The following is a 21,239-nucleotide window of genomic DNA, read 5'->3' as shown; positions in this document are numbered from 1 at the left end:
GAGGAGGAGGAGGAGGAAGAGGAGGAGGAGGAGGAAGAAGAGGAGGAAGAAGAGGAGGAGGAGGAAGAAGAGGAGGAGGAGGAGGTGATTAGAAAGGTAATTTCAGCCGGGCGGTGGTGGCACACACCTTTAATCCCAGCACTTGGGAGGCAGAGGCAGGTGGATTTCTGAGTTCGAGGCCAGTCTGGTCTACAGAGTGAGTTCCGGGATAGCCAGGGCTACACAGAGAAACCCAGTCTCAAAAAACCAAAAAGAAAGGCAATTTCATACTCTATTAGGTATATTGACTGTTTACTAACTCAGGGAGTCACTATTCTCTGGCAGGCCTGTGTAAGCTCTGTGCTGGAAATATGAGCAGTGGTGGCACACAACTTTAATCCTTTCACTTGGGAGGCAGAGGCAGGTGAATCTCTGAGTTGGAGGCCAGCAGAATGAGTTCTAATACTAAAAGCAAGCTTATACAGAGCAGTCCCCAAAGTACTCAGACATTAGTGAAAATATCTGCAAAGAAACAAGCTTGATGTGTTTGACAGGGAAAATACCATAAAATAGTTTTTCTAGGAAATGCTTCCAACCATGAGAAACCCACTGGATTGGTAAGTCGAATGACATATCAAACTCTATGCACCTGTACTTGAACACTACTTCTAATCTTTGGTTGTTATGCATGTAAAGTACATTTTGGTATTTTTATTTGAAAGCTGATCATTTTAAAATAGTTAATACTGGACAAAGAATTTTTGTCAAAGTAAGGGAGAATGCCAGTTATCATGCTCAGACTCTTCCTCTACCTTAGCTGCTATGCACATGTGCGTATGAAGAAACTTTATGTGCATCTTCAATTTGCACAATGCTCTGAAGAAGCTAAAGTTTCTCTCACCTTACCAAGAAACTAAGTAACCTTTCCCTCAGTGAAGAAATGATCCTGAATTTCAGGCCAGGAACATTTGATTCCAAGGCCTTGATTTAGTCTACAATACCAGGAGAGCTGAGGAGACAATTTAGTGGGCGAATTGCTTGTAAGGCAAGCACAAGGACCTGAGCATGGATTCTGTACAGCAAGAGGTGGTTCACAGAGAGGAGGATCCCTGGAGTGCTTGTTGGCCAGACAGCTTAGACTCAATGTTGAGTTCCAGGCTTAGAGAGACTCTGCCTTAAAAAATAAGGTGGGGAAAAACAAGTGGATGGCACTGAGATGCTTAGTGGGTGAAGGTGTTTTGGACAAGTCTCATGACTTAAGTTTATCTTTAGAACCCACAAGGTGGAGGGAGAGAACCAGCCCCTGAAAACTGTCATCTGTTGTCCTTGTGCACAAGGCACATACATACATATAAATATGCAATCATTCAAACACACAAATAGATAACAACCAAAAGGATAAAGCCTGCATGTACTGAGAAGGGTTAACATCTCACTTACAAGGTTAGCCCTCGGTGGCTTTGTTCATTTGCTGGAAGTTGTGAACCTGAGAATGGTAATATGCTGAAGCCTGAGATCTTCTCAAGGACACCACTGACCCAGAGATGATTCTCAAATACAGTTGGTATTAGAAACGAGTCAACAGACTAATCCTAATTGAAAATAGTGAAAGCATTGTTTTTGGAAGGAGAGACTGAAGAGGCAGGGTATGAGCAAGCTTTGATGCTTAGGTTAACATGAAGTTATCTATCGATGGCAAGCAACAGCAGCTGAGCGGTTCTATTGAGAACTAAAATTCATGTGTACTTTTAAACTGATATATCCACGTTGGATCCCATGGATGCTTTTGGTTGTGCAAAGAGTTTCAACAAACTTCCTTGGCTGGCAACACTACACACATTAACTCAAATTGTTGCTGGGGGAATTAAGCCCTATGCCATTTATGTCCTTCAGGAAAGGACTCTGTATCCTCTCTCTCTCTCTCTCTCTCTCTCTCTCTCTCTCTCTCTCTCTCTCTCTCTCTCTCTCTCTCTTTTGGTTTTTCGAGACAGGGTTTCTCTGTGTAGCCCTGGCTGCCCTGGAACTCACTCTGTAGACCAGGTTGGCCTTGAACTCAAAAATCCACCTGCCTCTGCCTCCCAAGTGCTGGGATTAAAGGTGTGTGCCACCACTGCCCGGCCATCTTGTTTCTCTTAAACTCTGTCCCATATATCTTTTCTCTGCTGATTTTATTCAGTGTTCTTTTATGGTAACATATCATAGGAGTGAATACAATTATATGATAAGTTCTATGAAGTCTATGAAGTCTAAAAGAAATTGCTAAATCAAGGGGTAACCTTGAGTACTCCTAATATATTTAAGAAAATACTTCTGCCTTAGGATTAAAAAACATATGCTTTAGGGGCTGGAATTTCACTTGTCACTTACTATTATATGTAATACATGGAAACATTTATACAGACAAGGAGACTGCACTGATCACTCCCTGGGGGGACTGGGTGAGTGTAAGCACTGGTACAGCACTGGTACAACTACTGTTTGTTAGTAAGTTCTTATGGTAAGCACTCCTTCTAATGTTCATTTCCCTGTAAACACGCAAAGATGTTGGTGATGGGGCAAATTGGTTCCCCAGTTAGCACCTGCAGAACTCTTCTTTGTTACTCCAGCTGACTGGAGGAAAACAACTATTAGTCAAATAGCTAGTTGGACTGACTGTGTGCCAGCACCAGCATGGAACACCCCTCAGACACCTTTAGAACATTGTGATGATCACAGCTGATTGCTCTGGCTCCTGAAGTAATACTGTAGTCAGGATATCAGAAACAAGTTTATATCAGCTTTTGTGAGAAAAAGATGGGGGAAGGAGGATGCTCAAAGTATAATATATGAAAACTCAGTATAATGTAAAATGAGTGTATGTGTTTGTGTGTTTGTTTGTGTGTGTGTGTGTGTGTGTGTGGCACCAGTGAACTCTAGATGACCCTGCAACAATGTCTGTTTTGGCTAGAGGAGTACTTACTTCCCTGGTGATCTAGCAGGACTGTTGTGACTGGTGCTAAGAGGAAAGGTTGTGATTGGTCCAACCCAAATGTCTATGATTGGCCTGAACCTCCTATCCTGGACTATTCAACCAGGTTGCCTCAGGCTCATTTAGTGAATTGCTTGCAAGATACTCTACAGTGTGTATAGTGCAGCCCTTCTGGTGTTACATCACCCCAGTAATAACAGGCTTCTTCAGAGTATTTTTTCTTGCCAACTTAGGCTGAACTGGTAGCAAGAAGAAAGAAGCAGCAGAGACAAGAGAATAGAACAGAGAAGAGACAACAGCAGTGGCAATGGGATGGCAGTGACAGTGACTAGTGTTAGCAGATGGAGCTGACAATTACAGAGGGTAAGGCAGCCAGCTGACTGACAACTGAAGGAGCAGAGGCTGGACAGTTTGAGTGCAGTCAGGGTTGGAGAAGAGGGTGGTAGAAGCAGAGAGGTGGTCAGAAAGGATGGAGATAGTGCTAAGGGATAAAGGTTCATGGCTTCCTAGGCCTAGCTGTAGTACTGGCTTCTACCTGGAAGCTGTAACAACAGCCATAACCAAGGGCTGAGGAACACCAACTTTCCAGGTCCACAAACAGCTGTAACACTTTAGGGCTAAAATTCCTCATCTGAGACCTCTCAGGAAGCCTGTAATGCTGTGGATAAGCAGTGCCCAGCCAAAGACTAGCATGTCTGTGTTTTTCATCTGGGTAAGGCAAAGGACCCCCAGCCACTGGCTAGCAATATCATATAACACCTCTCCTCATGTCTTACTTGCAAATGGAGTTGCTATCTGTGTCTTAGGGTCTGTACAAAGATTACAGGTAATAATTCTTTCTACAGTGTTTATAGGACTGAATGTAAAGCTCTAGAGAGGCCACCAAATTAACTATAAAAATATCAAAGACAACTTTCAAATCAGTTATTACCCTTCCTGCAAAGCTCAGACCCAATTCATAAAACCAAGTCCAAAATGAGACCAACACATTCCATAGAAAACCTCTCTGGTGTTTGGTCTTATTTCCACATAATTTCAGGTGAGTGGATTTTACTGTGTGGAAACACTGAGGTGAAGAAAGGAAGGTAGGACTCAAGCAAGACACTGTGGTTTCATCCTTGACACAGTGGCATTTAGGGGTAGGTCCAATGGTGGACTGTGCTAGTCCTCAGTAGAAGGTCTACAAACCTAAGAGACTCACAGTGTGTAATGCCCCTTTCCTCACATTCCCACATTTAATTCCTGCAACCCCTCACAGGTGGAAGAATCAGTTCAGAGAGCTCATGCAATTGATTCAGAGCCCGTTGTAAGCGGTTATTTATATTATAACATTATCACACTATGTGATAGCCAAGGCTAAGAACAAGTTTTCTCTTCAGTAAATGGACCACAGTAACGGTTGCAACAAAAGGTCTATTATATTGTGAGTAACAAATTGGATAGTTTCATACACTATTAAGAATGAGGAATGTGCCTGAAAACTTATTTTTGAAAGGTTGTATACAGGTAAAAGAGACTTTCTGGGTATGGATCCAAGCAGCCCAGCATTATGAACTCAAACAGCATGGCCTCTGCTGTTCTGAGGGTTTCATTACCACTTCTAATCTCATCACTACAATGTATCTGTGAAGACAGAGGACACAATATTCAGTTGAAAGATGAAATAACTAAAACACAGACTAGAGAAATGATGTACTCAGTGTAACTCAACAAATAAACAGAAATGTCAGCAATAGAATAAACATTTATCTGATGCAAGATAAAGGGAGACAGGAAAACCTACACAGTCATGTGTCTAGATAGTCTAAGCATTTATATTTTTTCTATGTATTACTTTCTCCAATCTTCTACTGGCTGGATATATTCATGGCACCTTTGATTAGTCTTCCTATCTTTTTCCATGTGAATTTGCCTTTCCAAGTTCCCAGTGAGACATTAAAGTAAGTGCCTAGCAGATGATGGGATCTCAATAAATGGTAGATAGCATAGTTATTATTTTATTATTATTAAGGTTATTTGTGCATTTATACCATTCATTGATTTATTGAATTTTTATTTTTTTAGTAAACACTAATTAGATTCACATATCAACAGTACCTCATAGTTTACAATGTACTTTATATTTTTCACCTTACCTAAGCAATGCTGTGGGTCTTGGGAGGTAAAGGGAATTTAGTCCTATTTAATAGAGAAGTTACTTGAGATTTAGTGAGTTGGGTATATTCTATCCAGGGCTGCAAAGCTCCTAGGTGATCCGATTCCTAATCCAATGTTCCTTCCTCTATACACTGCCCTCTCTAGTCTTATTCTTTGGTCCTTCCAATGATAACGTGCAGGCATCCCTAATTGTGAGTTTTCAGGTTGACTCAGTACATATGGCCCTGATGTTAGGGACCAGGAAAAGGCAGGTTTTGGTAAAGGGTATAAAGTTCTAGTTAGGATAAAGCCTTAGGGGGTCAATCACAAGGTATGGTAACCACAGGGAGTTAATGTATTTACTATTTCTAAATTTCTATAAAAAAATAGACTTGAAAAAATTTCTTATTAAGAAAATGGTAAGTACTTGAGGTGGTGAATATGTTAATTAGTTTTGTTTAATTAGTTTGGTTTAAGTTTTTCAATCTTGCAGTTACTAAATTCAAAGTCTTGTGTAGGCCTGGGAAGCTCTCTAGCCCCGATCTCCAAAACTAGCTTTCTGATTTAATCTTTTGACAATATAAACATCTATAGAAACATCACCTTGAACCCATAATAATAATAATTAAATATTGCTCTTATTTATTTAAAGTTTAAAAATCTATTTAAATTTAATTTCAATATATTTACTAATTTATTAAAATTATTTAAAATTTCCTTTAAAATTCTAACTTAGATGTTACAAATAAATGTGTTAAATAAATTAAAAATATAAACTGCTTTTACTAGAAAAATTACCCCTTTAATTGGAAAATACTAGGTTAGAACTTCATATATGGTAAAAACAGACTTTCTTATTAAGGAAATGCTATAGGTTTGTTTTTTATTTTTTCCTTTTCCTATTGTCTTTTAGTTGAACAATGCTGCCAAGCCAGATATAGTGGTATATGGCTTTAATCTCAGCACTCAGGAGACAGAGGCAGGTGGATCTTTATTACACACCAGCCAGGGCTACATGATGAGATCTTGTTTCAAAAATAAAACATATAACTTTGACTTAGGAACTCACATGTCTGTAGGTGAAATAATCCAGAAACATTTTTCCTTACAACATAACATTTGAAAATAAGTAAGCTTGCACACTGTTGGTGGGAATGTAGATTAGTATAGTCTTCTGACACAGTGATCTCAACAATGGAGATACAGCCAATGAAAATAAAGCCAGTATGTCATAAGAGGAGACAGCTACACTCCCATGTTCACTGCATCACCATTTACAACAGCTAAAAAAACCTGAAGCAGCCATATGTTCATCAACTGAAGATATGGTACATAGTCACAGTGGAATACTTTTCAGCTGTAAAAAGAAATCCTGTCATTTGTGATGATGTGGGTAGAGCTGGAGATCACTCTTTTAAATGATGAAGCCAGGTACAGAAAGACAAGTAGTGGAAGGTCTCATCCATCTATATGTAAAATTGGGAAAAAAAGGGATCCCATAAGCTGAGAGTGGAATAGTGGTTGCTAGGGAAGAGTGGATGTAAATAAATGTTAACACACAAAGTTAGAGCTAGACAGAAGCAGGAAGGTCTTAGAGTGCTACTGTACAGTGGATCGCAAAAGAGAACCATAATGTATTGTTCATTTTAAGATGTTACAAGAAAGAATTTTAAAAGGTTTTGGCACAAAGAAACAATGTTTGCAGAGACAAACTTGGTTAACCTAATTTAAACATACAATATATACAGGTATGGAAATATTCCATAAGGCTGACAAGGAGATGTCTTGATTTCTTTTACTTAAGAAGTTGTATTTGTGTGTTTGAGTGGTGGGTGGAGCATGTGGTGAGAAAGCCAGCAGGAAAAAAGATGGCTTGAAAGTGTGAGGAGTTTTGTATGGCTTGTTGCAGAATTTTAAACCTTTTTCTGAAGGCTAGGGTACCTAGTAGTCCATGGGCTGCATGCAGCTGAATGACAGCTAGAAATGTAGCCAAATACAAAACTGAAAAATTAAATATTATGAGATTATTTTTATAAACAATTTCATGCTTCTCAAAGATGAGACATTATCATATTAATAATATCAATTTGCTACAACCTATAATGACCTGAAGGAGAGCCTCAATTGAGAAATCGTCAAGATCCACTGGCCTGTGGATGTTTGTGAGGGATGGATTATTGCCTTAATTATTAATTGATATAGGAAGACCTTACCACTAAAATGGCAAATTGGCCTTGATATCTCTATGATCTTTTAAAAAATCAGATATTAAGATTCCAATGGCTAGAGAGTGTAGGCACTTGCCTTTAATCCCAGTACACCAGAGGCAGAGGCAAGTGGATCTTTGCGAGTTCAAGGTCCGCCTAGTCCACAGAGCAAGTTCCAGAAAAGCCAGGACTGTTACACAGAGAAATCCTGTTTTGAAAAATCAAAAATAACAACAAGAATAACCTGTTGTGGATAGCCCTGGTCTTGTACTTTGATGCTAATTCTACTTTCCAGGGAGGGGCTGCAGATGAGGAGTGAATCACATACACAGGTAACTTCTGGTGAAGCTTTTCCCCACCTTAACTTGTAAAATAAAGGCCAGAGCCAGTGACTGGGCAGTAGAAGGGAGCTGAAAAGTTTGGGAGAGAAGGGAGAGAGGAGAGGAGAGAAGATGACAAAGGAGGAGAAGGAGGAAGAAGAGGAGGAGAGAGGAGGGAGAAGAGGAGGATAGAGGAGGAGGAGGAGAAGGAAGAAGAGGAAGAAGAGGAGGGACAATGGAGCAGAAGCACGTGGCCTGGAGAAACCGCAAGTTACAAGGGATCTCATAACTGGGGAATAGAGTAGTGTAGTGGAAGATCTGCCTAATCTAGGCATGTAGCTTGTATTTGTATTAATTGAGAGGCTTTGGAGGCTGGAGATTTACCACAACAACAACCAAAACAAAATAAAAGAGAGAAAGAAAGAAAGAAGGAAAAGGGAAGAGAGAGAGAGAGAGAGAGAGAGGGAGAGGGAGAGGGAGAGGGAGAGGGAGGAAGGGAAAACATTCCAATGACACATTAAGAGCATTTGGATATTTTTAACACAAGCATGTACCATTGCTGGGCATGGGTATCACACACCTGTAATTCTAGCAGTAGAGAGGCTGAGGTGTGGATTACTGGGTGTGTGCTGTTAGTTGGACTATATGGTGAGTTGAAGGCAATTATTGTCTACATAGTGAGATCCTGCCTCAAAATGCCATCCATCCCTCCAATACATCCCTGTTCTGAAGAATTCACTGCCTTTTAAAACCTTTTAAAGCTGTAAGCCCTTCATATACATTCTACTCCTACTTACTCATCTACATTTATCATTTTTCTTTCAAAGACAATAAAATGAAAGTTCAGTAAAGCTAAGTAAACTGTCCAGTGTTACACTGCAGCCATGTGAGAGTGGAATTCAGATTCAAATCTAATTACTATCAAATCTCTACCTCCATGATATTCTGTTTCCTCAAACTAGAGATCTCTGTGCCATTCACCTCCTTTTGTGATGTCTCTCTTACTACTAAAGAACCTGGTTCTTTGTCACAGCAGTAAGTTTGTTGGCAGTATGGGTCTGCTCCTAATAGGAAGCCATGTACTACTTTCAGAAAAATGACCTAATAGGCAGATCTCTGTGAGTTCAAGGCCAGCCTGGTCTACAGAGTAAGTTTCAAGTGAGCAGGGCTACACAGAGATCCCATCTTGAAAAACAAAACCAAAAACCCAAAAAACAAACCAAAGAAACCCAATAACAAAAAAAGAAAATTGACCTAAACAAGAAATAGCCCTTTATCAAAATGATTCCTTGTACACAGTTGTCTTTAGTGTTTTTGATTGTTTAAGAAAACTGAGTCCTGGGCATTAAAAACCAGAGGTTTTATTTACAACTATGTAACTTTGTGCTCGTGTCTTTTGAAGTTTTCTAATTATCACATTGGTTAAATGAATATTATCGCACAATGACCTGTGATCCTATCCTAATCAAGAGGTTTAAACCTTTGAAATTTCTGACAAATGTTCCTAAATCAAAACCTAAATTAAGTCTTTTGGACCTCAGACTAATTTTGGGATATTTCAAAGAGCACTGGAACATCTCAAAGTATTTGTAGAACTAATGAGATTTTTAAAAATGTTAACTACATGGAAAACACTGTCAATACTTATCTTTACATAGTTTTGTTATGATTGTCTTCTAAAACTTGAATGAAGTGCCAAGAAATCTGAAATATCATCAGTCAACATTCAGTTATGCTAAAATGTTACATGCTATAGAAACAAAGATGCAGGCTTATAGTAACTTTGAGATTATACCATTGGACTAGATAAGAAGTTCCAGAACTGTAATGAAGAAACCGAGGTGTGTGAAAGTTCTAAAGACCAAGCAGAACAGAATAGCTACATAAGACTTAGTGAACTGATAAAGAGCTAACGGTTTTTATAGCCTTAAAACAAATCTTGAAAGACTGCCTTTAAAAAACATTGTTTTCTAGACTTTTGTTTTTGTGTATGTATATATGACCTTTGTGGGAGGGGCAGAGGGCATCCTTGGTTCCTGTTCTAGTTTGATTTCCTGGTGCTGTGATTAAATTCTACAACCAAAAGCAACTTGGGGAGGAAAGGGTTTATTTCATCTGATAGCTTACAGTCCATAACGAAGGAAAATCAGGGCAAGACTTCAAGGCAGGAACTGAGCAGAAGCCATGGAGCCATGTTGCTTACAGGCTTGCTCTCCTTGCCTGCTCAGCCTGCTTTTCTTCATAACCTAGGACCACCTGCCTAGAGCTGATTCTACCCACACTGAGCTGGGCCCTCACCACAAACATTGTTTAAGAAATGCTTGCCTACCACAGGGCAGACTGATCAGTTCCTTAACTGGTCCTCCCTCTTCCTAGACGACTCTAGCTTATATCAAGTTGACAAACCCAGCACAGTTCTTCAGGAACTATTAACCTTGTTTTCTAAGACAGGTTCTCTCACTGGCCTACAGCTTGCTCAGTAGGCAAGGCTGGCACAGGAAAGCCCAGGGGGCTATGCCTGGCTACTGTCCTGGGTTCTAGAGACTGATTCAGACCCTCCAGCTTGCAGGACAAGTGCTTTACTGTCTGAGCTACTTCCCTAGCTCTGTTTTCTACATTTAAGGAAATATTTTTCATCTTCCTAAAGTATCTAAAACTACAGAAAATTTGTACAAAAAATACCTTTGTGAAAGAAATGGAAGTATTTCCTTCCCCTGATACCTGATCCCTCAAAATTCAGAAACTACTTGAGAGTACTTTTAGTGAAATATAGTTGTATCTGTAAGTTTAATCAGAAACTGCTCCTTTTATCACAGGATACAACTGGATATGATGATTATGTTATCAAGCTTTGACCAGGACATCGTATTTGAGACTCTGATGGAATCTATCTATAGGCACAGCACACAAAACACAAACGTGTTTTGGTTTGATTTGCCAGCTTTAAAAAACTTTCAGCTCAAGACTCAAGAATTTCAGCAAAGGGAGCTGGATAGATGGCTCAGCCTTTAAGAGAACTGGCTGCTCTTCCAGGGTACCTAGGTTCAATTCCCAGTACCTGCAAGGTGGTTTACAACCATCTGGAACTTAGTTCCAGGGGATCTGATGCCCTCTTTTGGCTCCATGGGTATCAGGCATGCACGTGGTACTCATATACATGAAAAAAAAAATATTTTAAAAACTCCAGGAAAGGAAATAAAAGCCTATGTGGTCAAATGCTATTTTGGTGCTTATGAAAATATTCAGGTCACGTTAGATGAGACTAGACTTATTTTGCAAACAAATTAGTCTTTGAGTATCTTAGGTACATGTGGGAGGTAGGCGTGATGGAAGTGAGAAAATAATACATTTCAGAAGGAACTTACACTTCACTGTTATTTTTTGTTTTTTTTGTGAGTTTTTATTATCTGCCTACATCCTGGACTGGATGCTGAATTATTCTATTTTCTTCCAACATCTGGCTATAACTCTTTAAGGCAAGAATTGCAGTATTCTTGAAACTCTATAAGGTGAGTTGAGAAACTCGAATACATTTCAAAGTACAGGACTCTTGCCTGTTGAGTTGGATAAAAAGATAGTACAGAAAACTGCTCATCTATGAGAGGTACTCGAACTGTACAACAAAAGGAGAAGTTGATAGCCTCATATTGTGAGTTTTACTCAAGACATCAGAATATGATTCCTCATCATAACAAGATGACTTTTCCTTGCTTAAACTATGTCTTTTACTTGCTTGGCAGAGTAATTCTGTAACTATAATTTCATAATCATTAGTATCTGCAGGTAATCTGACAGAGTGTCAGGTCTATTATGTTAAATCCAAATCTTTACATGACTTAAGAAATCTTTTACTTTTAGTCCACATACAGAGTAGCTTTAGCAAAATCCCTAATGTAATGAATTTGGTTGTACACTGTATAGAGCCTGACAGTGGACTCATTCGTTCTTATATGTCCTATGATTTAACAGTTATGAGTTGCTAGCCAGTAAATTGTGAACAAGGAGGAATCTACGAGTTCTTGTTATATAACACATCACCTGTTATACAGAATTAATTACAAAAGTATTTGATTAAAATATGAGTATACTCTTCATCCAGCTCAATCTTTAATCTATTCAGTTCTATTTGGTTAGATTCATGGGGCCTTTTGGTAAGGTGCATATTAAAAGTTTCTGGTATTATTTTCCATATAGTCACAACAGTCATCTTCCTAGCATACTATATCCTCTCTGAAGTTTTAAAGGTTTCCATGTAGCCGTCCACCTCACAGCAAATAGTCCATCTTGGAATGAGATGACAAAAATTCCTTCAAAGAAATGTGTGAGTACATATTGAGAAGAGGAATGCCAAGGACCATAGCTGAGAGTAGTGCTAATGTCCTAAAGCATTTGTCATACTTTTACGGAGGAGGGGGTCGAACAAAAGATGGTAACTGTTAAACAAAACTGCTAAGCCAAAGTTACTGGAGGCCACTGCTCTGGCCTAAGCTCCCGTAGAGCACAACAAATGAAAGTGGAGTCACTCATGCTACACGACCCACACTCAAACTAACCTTTAAGGAGACACACAGATCCCCACACAGATACTTGCCTGCACCTCAATCTAGTGAGTCAGGGTAAGGGATGCTTTAATCCTGACAAAAAAGTAACTCAGTGAAGCAGTTTCCTGACCTTCCTTCCTAATTATCCTGTTTTCCCATTCCCACTTTATAAAACCCACAGTTCTGTTAATGTTGAGTAGAAGCTTACATTTTGTTTTATAGAATAGAGGCTGTGCCAATTTATGAATCACAAAGTCTTATAAAATCACATTTATAAGAAAGTTTGTTGTAATTTTGTCTTTTACAGCAAGTGGGACATAGGTCCCTAGAAGCTTGCTTGTCATTACTCTACCTTCTTTTCTAGAACCCTCTTCTAATCAATGTAAAAATAGAAAACAGCTTCCTACTTGTAAGTGGTATAAGAGTTGACAATAGAAGAAAAACAGAGACGGCAGGAGAGCCAAGAGATGAGGGATAAAGCAATAAGGAAGAATAGAAAGAAAGGGAAGGAAATGGTAAATATAAAATAGAAATTGAAAGGAGAATGGGAAGGAAGGAAGGAAGGAAGGAAGGAAGGAAGGGAGGGAGGAAGGGAGGAAGGAAGGCATAGGAAGAACTTAAGAGGGACAGAAAAGGAAGGCTGCGTGTTACTGACAACCTTACACCATACAGCATGAGAAAGGAAGTCTAGGAAAGACTCTCTGGGCTATGACAGATGCAAGGGGGAACTACTCATCTTTTAGGACTCACTCACAGGACAATGCCCAGAAAGAGGCAAATGGGCCAGTGCAGTCTGTGCCACTAACGGTATAGCATACTGACTTAAGCTCTGGAAGAAAATGCTATTCTCTCTCCTGGTGACTTTTACTAACAAAATACAAACAAAACCCATTCTAAAACCATTTTGACAATCAGCTTTTCTGGGAAAGGTCTGTGCCTGCTGCTACTTTGGTTCTCCCACAGTGCTCAGTTCAGGGAAGTATAATAGCCAACAGACATTCAGCAAATAGTGGGACAGCTGGGAAATCTTAATATGATGTAATGTTTTCATTGTTGGAGGAGACAGGGGCACAGAAGAGCATTTAATAGATCCTTTGGTGAGAAACCAGCCTTTGCTTTGTGGAAAAAGGCTCAAGACACAATAAAGCTCCTATAGTTAAGTCTTATATTATTTGTTATTAAAGAGGCAAGGACTTAAGATGTGCTTTTTAACAGTCTTTAGTTTGGCTGTAATCTGAGATGACTTTTACAAATTAGATCCTAATCCTTGTAGACTCAGATGGCTATTACAGAGAGCTTTGTAAAAACACTAGTCATTCGACTTGAAAGAGCATTCAGAGAGGGATGAAGTGCCATTAACTGTCAGCCCATCTATGACTCTAGAGGCCTAGAGTCCTGGACTTTCTGGGTTTAGGATTGGAATCTGGGTGGGCCTAGGGCATCTGTTGTGAATTGGAATAGCTTTTCTAGCTCACTAAGGAACAAGAGATTAAGGAGAGCCTGAGGTTACCAACATTTGACAACAGTTACCAAAAGTTCACTTATGAGGCACGGTGGTAAGAACAGTAGAGAGGGATGTGGTTATGATATGGACTGTCACTATAAATTATTATTGAACAACATGGCAAGTACTATTAAGGAAAGACTGCATAAGCTGCAATAGTAGATAGCTTGGGAGAAGAAGGGCTTCACAGAGAAGTTGATGTGTGAGCTTGGCATTAAAAGGCATTAAAATCTGATTTCAAATAGGTGAGGAGAGGGCAGATACTGAAGGGGCTGTTAAGAGAGTATATAAAGCATAAAAGCAGAAGACTGCCCCTGCCTTGAGTAAATCGCGAGCAATCTCCTATCTCCTGTTGATGGAAACCAGGTTGTAGTAAGGGACTAGACTGCTAAGTTTTCAACTCCCCCAAGGGGACTTGTACTGTATTAGGGTAGCAGAAACACTTTAGAATCTTAAGCAAGAAAGGATATGGTCAGGAGGGCTTTGGAAATTGGCAGCTAATTTCAGGTTGACTAAGTGTCTCTAGGTCAAATATTTTCCCTAAGAAACTGGGCCAAACTTGATAAAAATTGGTCTTGTAATAAGGAGTTGAATCTGAAACAAAATTAGGTTTAAGCAAGACACTGAGAAGAAAATCACTGAATAGCCTTCTTTGATAGTGAAAAACAACAAATGTGTATGATATAGCTAGGTTAGGAGTACAGTTTAAGACTAAGTAGTGGACGCTCCACTTCAGGCTGGCCCACATTAACAACAGCCTGCACTTTCAGTATTCAAAGCCTTGGACAGGAAGTTTAAGGCATGTAGGCAGCAAGCCAATGAACCCCCTGTTTCTTTTCAACAGTAACATTTCAGTCTTGTGGGAAGAAGTGGTTACTGCTGAAGAGGAAAATCTAGTTTCTTTTAAAAAAATAAATCCTTTCAGCGGCTGGAGAGATGGTTTAGCAGTTATGGGCACTGGTTGCTCTTCCAAAGGACAAGGGTTCAATTCCCAGCACTCATCCGGTGGCTCACTGATCCAATGCCCTTTTCTGGCCCCAGTGGGCACTGCATGCATGTGGTGCAGACATAACATGCAGCTAAAACATCCATAATCGCCAGGCTGTGGTGGCACACGCCTTTAATCCCAGCACTTGGGAGTCAGAGGCAGACGGATTTCTGAGTTGGGGCTAGCTTGGTCTACAGAGTGAGTTCCAGGACAGCCAGGGATACAGAGAAACCCTGTCTCAAAAAACTAAAACCAACCAACCAAACAAACAAAAAAAAAAACCCCAAAAAACCCCACCCATACTTATAATAAAAATAAACAAATCTCAAATCCTGTCAAAATTAACTTTAAAAATTAATTTCAGCTAGGTGTAGTGGCTCACACCTTTAATACCAGCAAAGTATCTCTGTGATTTCAAGGCCAGCCTGGTATACAAAATGAGTTTCAGGAGAGCCAGGGCTACATAGTAAATTCAAAACTCACTATTATCTTGAAACCTTTGACAGTAGCTTCTTCATCAACATTTGGCTGTGTGGTATAACATATGCAGGCATGTCTGTGTCCACCATAAATGAAGGAGAAGAGCTCGGAACAGTAGTTGGGAGCAGTGAGAGAATGGAGGGCTAATGACTACCAGTTAATGTCCACTCTAGTTTCCTGAGCTTATTAGGCACACGAGGCAGAATCTTCATCTTATCCAGAAAGGATTTATGGCTTGGTAGTTGGCTAAAAATACACCATTGGTTTCTGATTCTATCCTGCAGAACTGACTAGTAACGTGAAGGATTTGGACAATAAGCCCTGGTCAAACTCTTGATTCTGATATGTTAAATAAAGTCACATCAGAATAAAGAAAATTAAGATTTACTATGTATCTTAGTTGATACAAGTTGAGAATTGAGCAAGTCACATTCCACGTAAAGCAGGGACACTGACTGGTCAAAGAGTAATTCTTGCTCTTTCTTTTTGGTTTTTCAAGACAAGGTTTCTCCATGTAGTCCTGGCTGCTCTAGAACTCACTCTATAGACCAGACTGGGTTTAAACTTGGTAATCACCCTGCTTCTCTCTCCCTAGTGCTGGGATTAAAGGCATTTGCCACCACCACTTAGCAGGTCTTGCTATTTCTAAAGATAGGAAAATCAATACTTCAGTCAAGAGATACTTTTTTTCCTAGAAAATACTTCCTTAAATGAGGCCAAAACTGCCTTCTTTAACTTCTTTTATAAATAGGCTTTTAAATTAATTCTCTGAGAATTTCACATTATGTATTTTTGATTATATCCACTCCTCCCCAACCACTCCCAGGTCCCCTTCCCCTTCCTGTCAAACTTTGTGTGTCTGCCACTGCCTGCCCCATTAAAGTCATCAAGTCCAATCTGTGCTGTCCATATACTCTTGGTTGTGGCCCACAGACTCTGCCTCTATCAGAGCAGCTTCACTTCTGCAGTAAATGGTGATTATAGAGATCCTAAACTGGTGAAGGTGCAGAATATGAGTCTGTTGAACACTTTCTCTTTCAACTCACTGGTCCTGGGTCTGTGCACCAACTCTTACAAAAAACTCAGAATGTTTGTCATGGCAAGCCTTTAGAAGCTGAAGACAGTCTCAGTGTCTCCCAAGGTCTTTCCTTTTCCAGAGAGCATTTCCTCAAAAGACACAATCTCCAGTCTCCTTATTAGCTCTGGCCTCTAGACAAGCTCTTCCCATCTTAGACTCAGACTTCCTGTCTGAGCATGAAGCTTAAGGATTCTCTCAGGGCTAGCCTATTTTAGTGTAGGCAGAGTTGAAAAGGGCCATTTAGTTAGCCGGGTTTACACCTCTAAAAATGCAGCTATTCTTTCTGTTGGCAGTCATAATACATTGCTTGTATATATTTACATTAACTCAATATAGCAGGATGAACCTCTATATATTTTCATAAAAGTCTATAAAATATTATGTTGTCCATAGTTCAGTATTTAAGTTGCTAATAAATATGGTATATAGCAAAGGGTTAAATAAATACATAGTCTGTCAGTTTCCTCCATGAAGATGATAGGCAACATTTTCTGTACACAACCACTTAATTATCAGTGAATCTATCTGTACATTTCTACTTTTCCCCAGAATAGTTTAAAATAATTAACTATCTTGCTATAATACACAGTATGACTACAGACATTCATCCTCAAGGTTAGTAACAGTATCAGCTCACAGAATAATCTTAGCTTAACAAAATGCATTCTTAGTGACACTGTAATTGTGTTGACTCTGTTCCAATGTAAAGCTGTTCAGCACAATTCTTAGCATACCCTGAGGTATACAGAGATGAGAACTTAGGAAAGCCTGTTAGGTTAGTTATACATCTAGAAAGCAGTGACAGAAGAAAGATCTAAGATCTAATTTTTAACATGGGCTTCTGGATACATCTGTTGGTCCGGGAAACCAAGAAGGACACATGGGAATTTACAGTGGCCCACACCACTCAGCTTTTCATGGCTTTCTTTGCTGGCCCCCATGATCTGAAAGCATTCTTTAAGAAAAGAAAAGAACTTACATCTCTCCTAGGAAAGGTGCTCAGTAACTTGAACTCATCCCATGGAAATCCCTTGGAGGCCACGAAATCAAAGACAATCTGGAGCTTATTGCTGGCCAGGAAGCGTCGTTCCAGAAACTCGCCGCTGGGGGTTCGGATGCGAAGCTTACTCACAGGCTCGGCGTTCTCTTCCTTTGGCTCTGGAGGCAGGGCTTGCTCTAAGGAGAGTCTGATGGCCTAGGAAGATAAATAGGCATTAAAAGTGGCATAGATGGGCTTATGGAGAATGGGTGGGGAAGAACGTAGAAAAATAATTGAAATAACTGAAAAATAATGAAGACACATGAGTGCATATATCTTTTAATTAAAAACATTTCAATTTAAAACTTATGTATTTATTTTGTGTGTTATGTATGTATATGTGTGGGTACCTAAGAGCTATGGTATGCATGTGGATGCCAGAGGACAACTTGCAGGAACTGATTCTCTCCACCATATGTGTTCACTTGCTGAGCCCATTTAAACAGTTTTTACATTACACTTTAGTGACATTAAGTACATTCAGAATCTTGTGTAGTTGTTACTATTTCTAAGGCTTTTTTCCTCATCCTAATTAATTGCTATTAATTTTATGCATGTCTAGTCTGTATTTTAATTGTTTTATACGTAAACTGGCATTATATTAAACTTCATATTTTTGATTAGCCATGAATTTGGAATTGCTTAAATTTTTATTAAAGTAGCATACATAAGAAAAGGTACCTAAATATTGTATATTTGATAAATTCTCAGAGCATCAACATACCTGTACCTGATCAAGTGTCCCAGATCATACCCTTTACCTAGGGGCTCCCTGTCTTTAAAATCCATCACTATCCTGACTTTAAAGAGCCAGTTTTAAAAACCATTAATCTGAGCCAGGGAGATGGCTCAGTAGGTAAAGACATTTGCTGACACCGAGCCTTGTGATCTGAGTTCAATCCCTGGAACCTACATGGTAGAAGTAGTCTATAAATTGTCTTCTGACTTCCAAATGTGCCACCTAAGTAAATAACTATATTTAAAAAAAGCTTTAACATCATTAGGAATATAGGCTTTCTGTTATGACAGAGAGAAGGAAAGACTAGCTATTAAGCAAGGAACAGCCTTTCTAATTATTCATGGAAGAGAACAGGTGTGGCTTAGTGGCTGAACACTTGCCTAGCATACACAAAGACCTAAGTTCGATTCCCAAATTCACAACATCTTCCTTGTAAAGTCCTTGTATAAAACAGCAATATTTGAAAAGTACTTAGAGCTGATAACCTGGTCAGCACTTATTTGGTGCACCTCATGTTGAACATAACACTGTGAACAACTGAGGACAGGTGCTGCCACTGTTCTTATAATACTCCCTTTACATACTTCAAATTAGAACTGATTCAGTGTCTCCTGGTTTTCTCTTGCTTTCTCTTTAATGCACCTGTCTGCTTGCTTTCTATTTTGACATTTCCCTGTGTGGTAACAGATGCTACATTATTGTCTGAATGCAAGTGATTATACTAGAGGAGAATAAACAACAGTAGCCCACCAGCCTATTCATTTTGCAGACAATATCTGCTCCCAGTATAAGCAGTCTCCATGGCTTTTTTGCAAAATGAAAACAAACCTCATATTCCACACTAGTGGACCATTGGGGAAACCAGTGAAGAGATACTAGGGAAACCAAGGAGAGACTACTATATTGGGTCTGAATAACTAAGTTTCACTGGCAAAAGGAACAAAAATACAGTAGTAGTCCAGTCTCAAATAGACTAAACACAAAGGATTTGTGTAAGCAAACATATTTTATAAAATATATTTTATAGCAATGACACAAAGGACACCTAAACTCAAACAGTCATTGTTAAACTTCATTTGGTTTACTCAATAAGCATAGTTTTTTATTTGCATTATTTTAGGTTTGTGACAAAATAAAGCTGGTCTTCTGAGTTAAAAATATCAAAACATATCCTCATAGAAGGCTGTTTCTATACAATTTCATTTTTTTTTTAAAAAAAAGAAACAGAAAATAGCCAGGCGGTGGTGGTGCACACCTTTAATCCCAGCACTTGGGAGGCAGAGGCAGGTGGACCTCTGAGTTTGAGGCCAGCTTGGTTACAGAGTAAGTTCCAAGACAGTCAGAGCTGCACAGAAAAAACCTGCCTCAACAAACAAAGAGGAAACAGAAAAATATATTCTTTTACCAAAAATTGGCTTAATACATTTGTACACACACGTATAAAAAATACGTGTACAGTATACTCTAGGTTTCTATCAGTATGTAGCAAATAATAATTTTTGATGTTAAATAGACTAAAGCTAATATCAATTCCATGAATTCTTCCTGATTATTTCCTTGTATTAAAGTACTGTTTTAGATGATAGGAAAAGAACAAAGAAAAAAAAGCACAAAAAAATTTCTGCTTAAATGGATATTAATATTCTACTTGAGTTAAAAAAAAAGGCCATGGCAATAAAACGCATGAAGGAAAATGTATCCTCACTAATTACATATGGAGAGTGGGAATGCTGGAAGAATGAAAGAAGAACACAATCTCCAACACTGTAAGCCACAGTAAGAAAAGCTACGCCATAAAGAATTACAGGCAGGAGTCATGGGACTGGAGTGCTGAAGAACAGTACAGCTGCCAATGTGACTAGAACAGAATGAGTGAGAGACAGATGAAGTATGTAATACATATTAACGATGTAAATGAGATGATGGGCTAGCAATAAAAATCAAGAGAACATGTCAAGGCTTCTACTAATATAATTTCTGCTGCTTTCCTTTCTTACTCCCTACCCCTTTTTATTTTATTTTTTGAGACAGGGTTTCTCTGTGTAGCCCTCACTGTTCTGGATCTCACTATGTAGACCTGGCTGGCCTCAAACTCAGAGATCCACTTGCCTCTCTCTGCCTCCCAAGGGCTGAGATTAAAGCTGAGTGCCACCATTAACTGACATAATTTCTGTTTTCTTGCCATCAATATTACTTAATTTTTTTTCCTACTCCAGGAGGCATTGAAACTTAAAAGGAAACAATTTTGGGTAGACAGGAAAAAGCATAACTTTGGGGGGAAAAAACTAGTAAAAGTGAGTAACTTTGTGTTAATTCTTTCCTATCAATAATTCTTTAAAATGTGGCTCTTTCGAGTATAGCTTTAATAAGTGGACCATTCTCTAAGTTTGTCCACGTATTGTTCTTTAGTAAACTCTATACCTTTCTCTATGTATTCAAATCTAAAGCCTTTCTTCCCCTGGCTCTCCATCCAATGATTAATCCAATCAAACTACCATTCTGCTTCATGTAATGCTGGGTACCCAGCTACCCTGCCCTCTATGAAGTCTTTCTTGTGTCTTTCTACCTTTAGAAGTCATCTCCTTTCTCCATATATTCAGCACTCTAATGCTCTAATGATTTTTAAAATGTAATTATTATCTTTACCTGCTTATTTCATATTTGTCCATCTCTCGCACAAGGTAATGAGCTCCTTTAGGGCTGAACTATACTTACATTTAAAACATAGTAAGTTTGGCCTCCCTGGGCTGGTGTCCTGAGCGGACCTTGGATGCAAGCTCTGCAGCCAGTACCACAACACCAAGGGGAAGCTCCACTCCCAGGCACTCTGACACTTTCAGGATCAGAGGTGAGGAGGAGCCAACATCTGTCCCATCACTGGGAGTAACTGGGACCAGCGGGGACCAGGCACACAGGAACTCCCCCAGCAGAGTGGCTTGGGTTCTTTCCAGTCTCTCTGGGCTGGTGTCCTGAGTAGACTTTGAGCCCAGGCTCCACAGCGAGTCCCACAACACCCAGAGGAAGCTGCTGCACTCCCAGGTGCTCTAACAAGCCCAGGGTCACAGGATCTCAGAATCACAGAGACAGCCTGACTCTGAGGAGTTCTGATACAACCAGGATCACAGGAAGGACTGATTCCAGACAAGGTTTAGCAAGGGCAGGTAGCACTAGAGATAACCAGATGGCGGGGGTTGGGGGGCAAGCATAAGAAAATAAACAACACAAACCAAGGTCACTTGGCATCATCAGAACCCAATTCT

At 39.4% G+C, this 21,239-nt stretch overlaps 1 protein-coding gene across 1 annotated transcript in view; it reads right to left on the bottom strand.

The window, feature by feature from the left end:
• The window catches only part of Faf1 (Fas associated factor 1), a 315,310-nt gene that overhangs the window by 14,946 nt on the left and 279,125 nt on the right, over window positions 1-21,239 (bottom strand). The window contains exon 20 of the mRNA XM_031378184.1: window positions 17,181-17,396. Coding sequence (XP_031234044.1) covers window positions 17,181-17,396 — 216 coding nt within the window. The remainder of the gene's footprint in view (window positions 1-17,180; window positions 17,397-21,239) is intronic.

Source organism: Mastomys coucha, unplaced genomic scaffold (assembly GCF_008632895.1).
Source record: "Mastomys coucha isolate ucsf_1 unplaced genomic scaffold, UCSF_Mcou_1 pScaffold18, whole genome shotgun sequence".
NCBI lineage: Eukaryota > Metazoa > Chordata > Mammalia > Rodentia > Muridae > Mastomys > Mastomys coucha.
The sequence above is the reverse complement of the archived record's forward strand: the minus strand, read 5'-3'. Positions and strand labels throughout refer to the sequence as shown.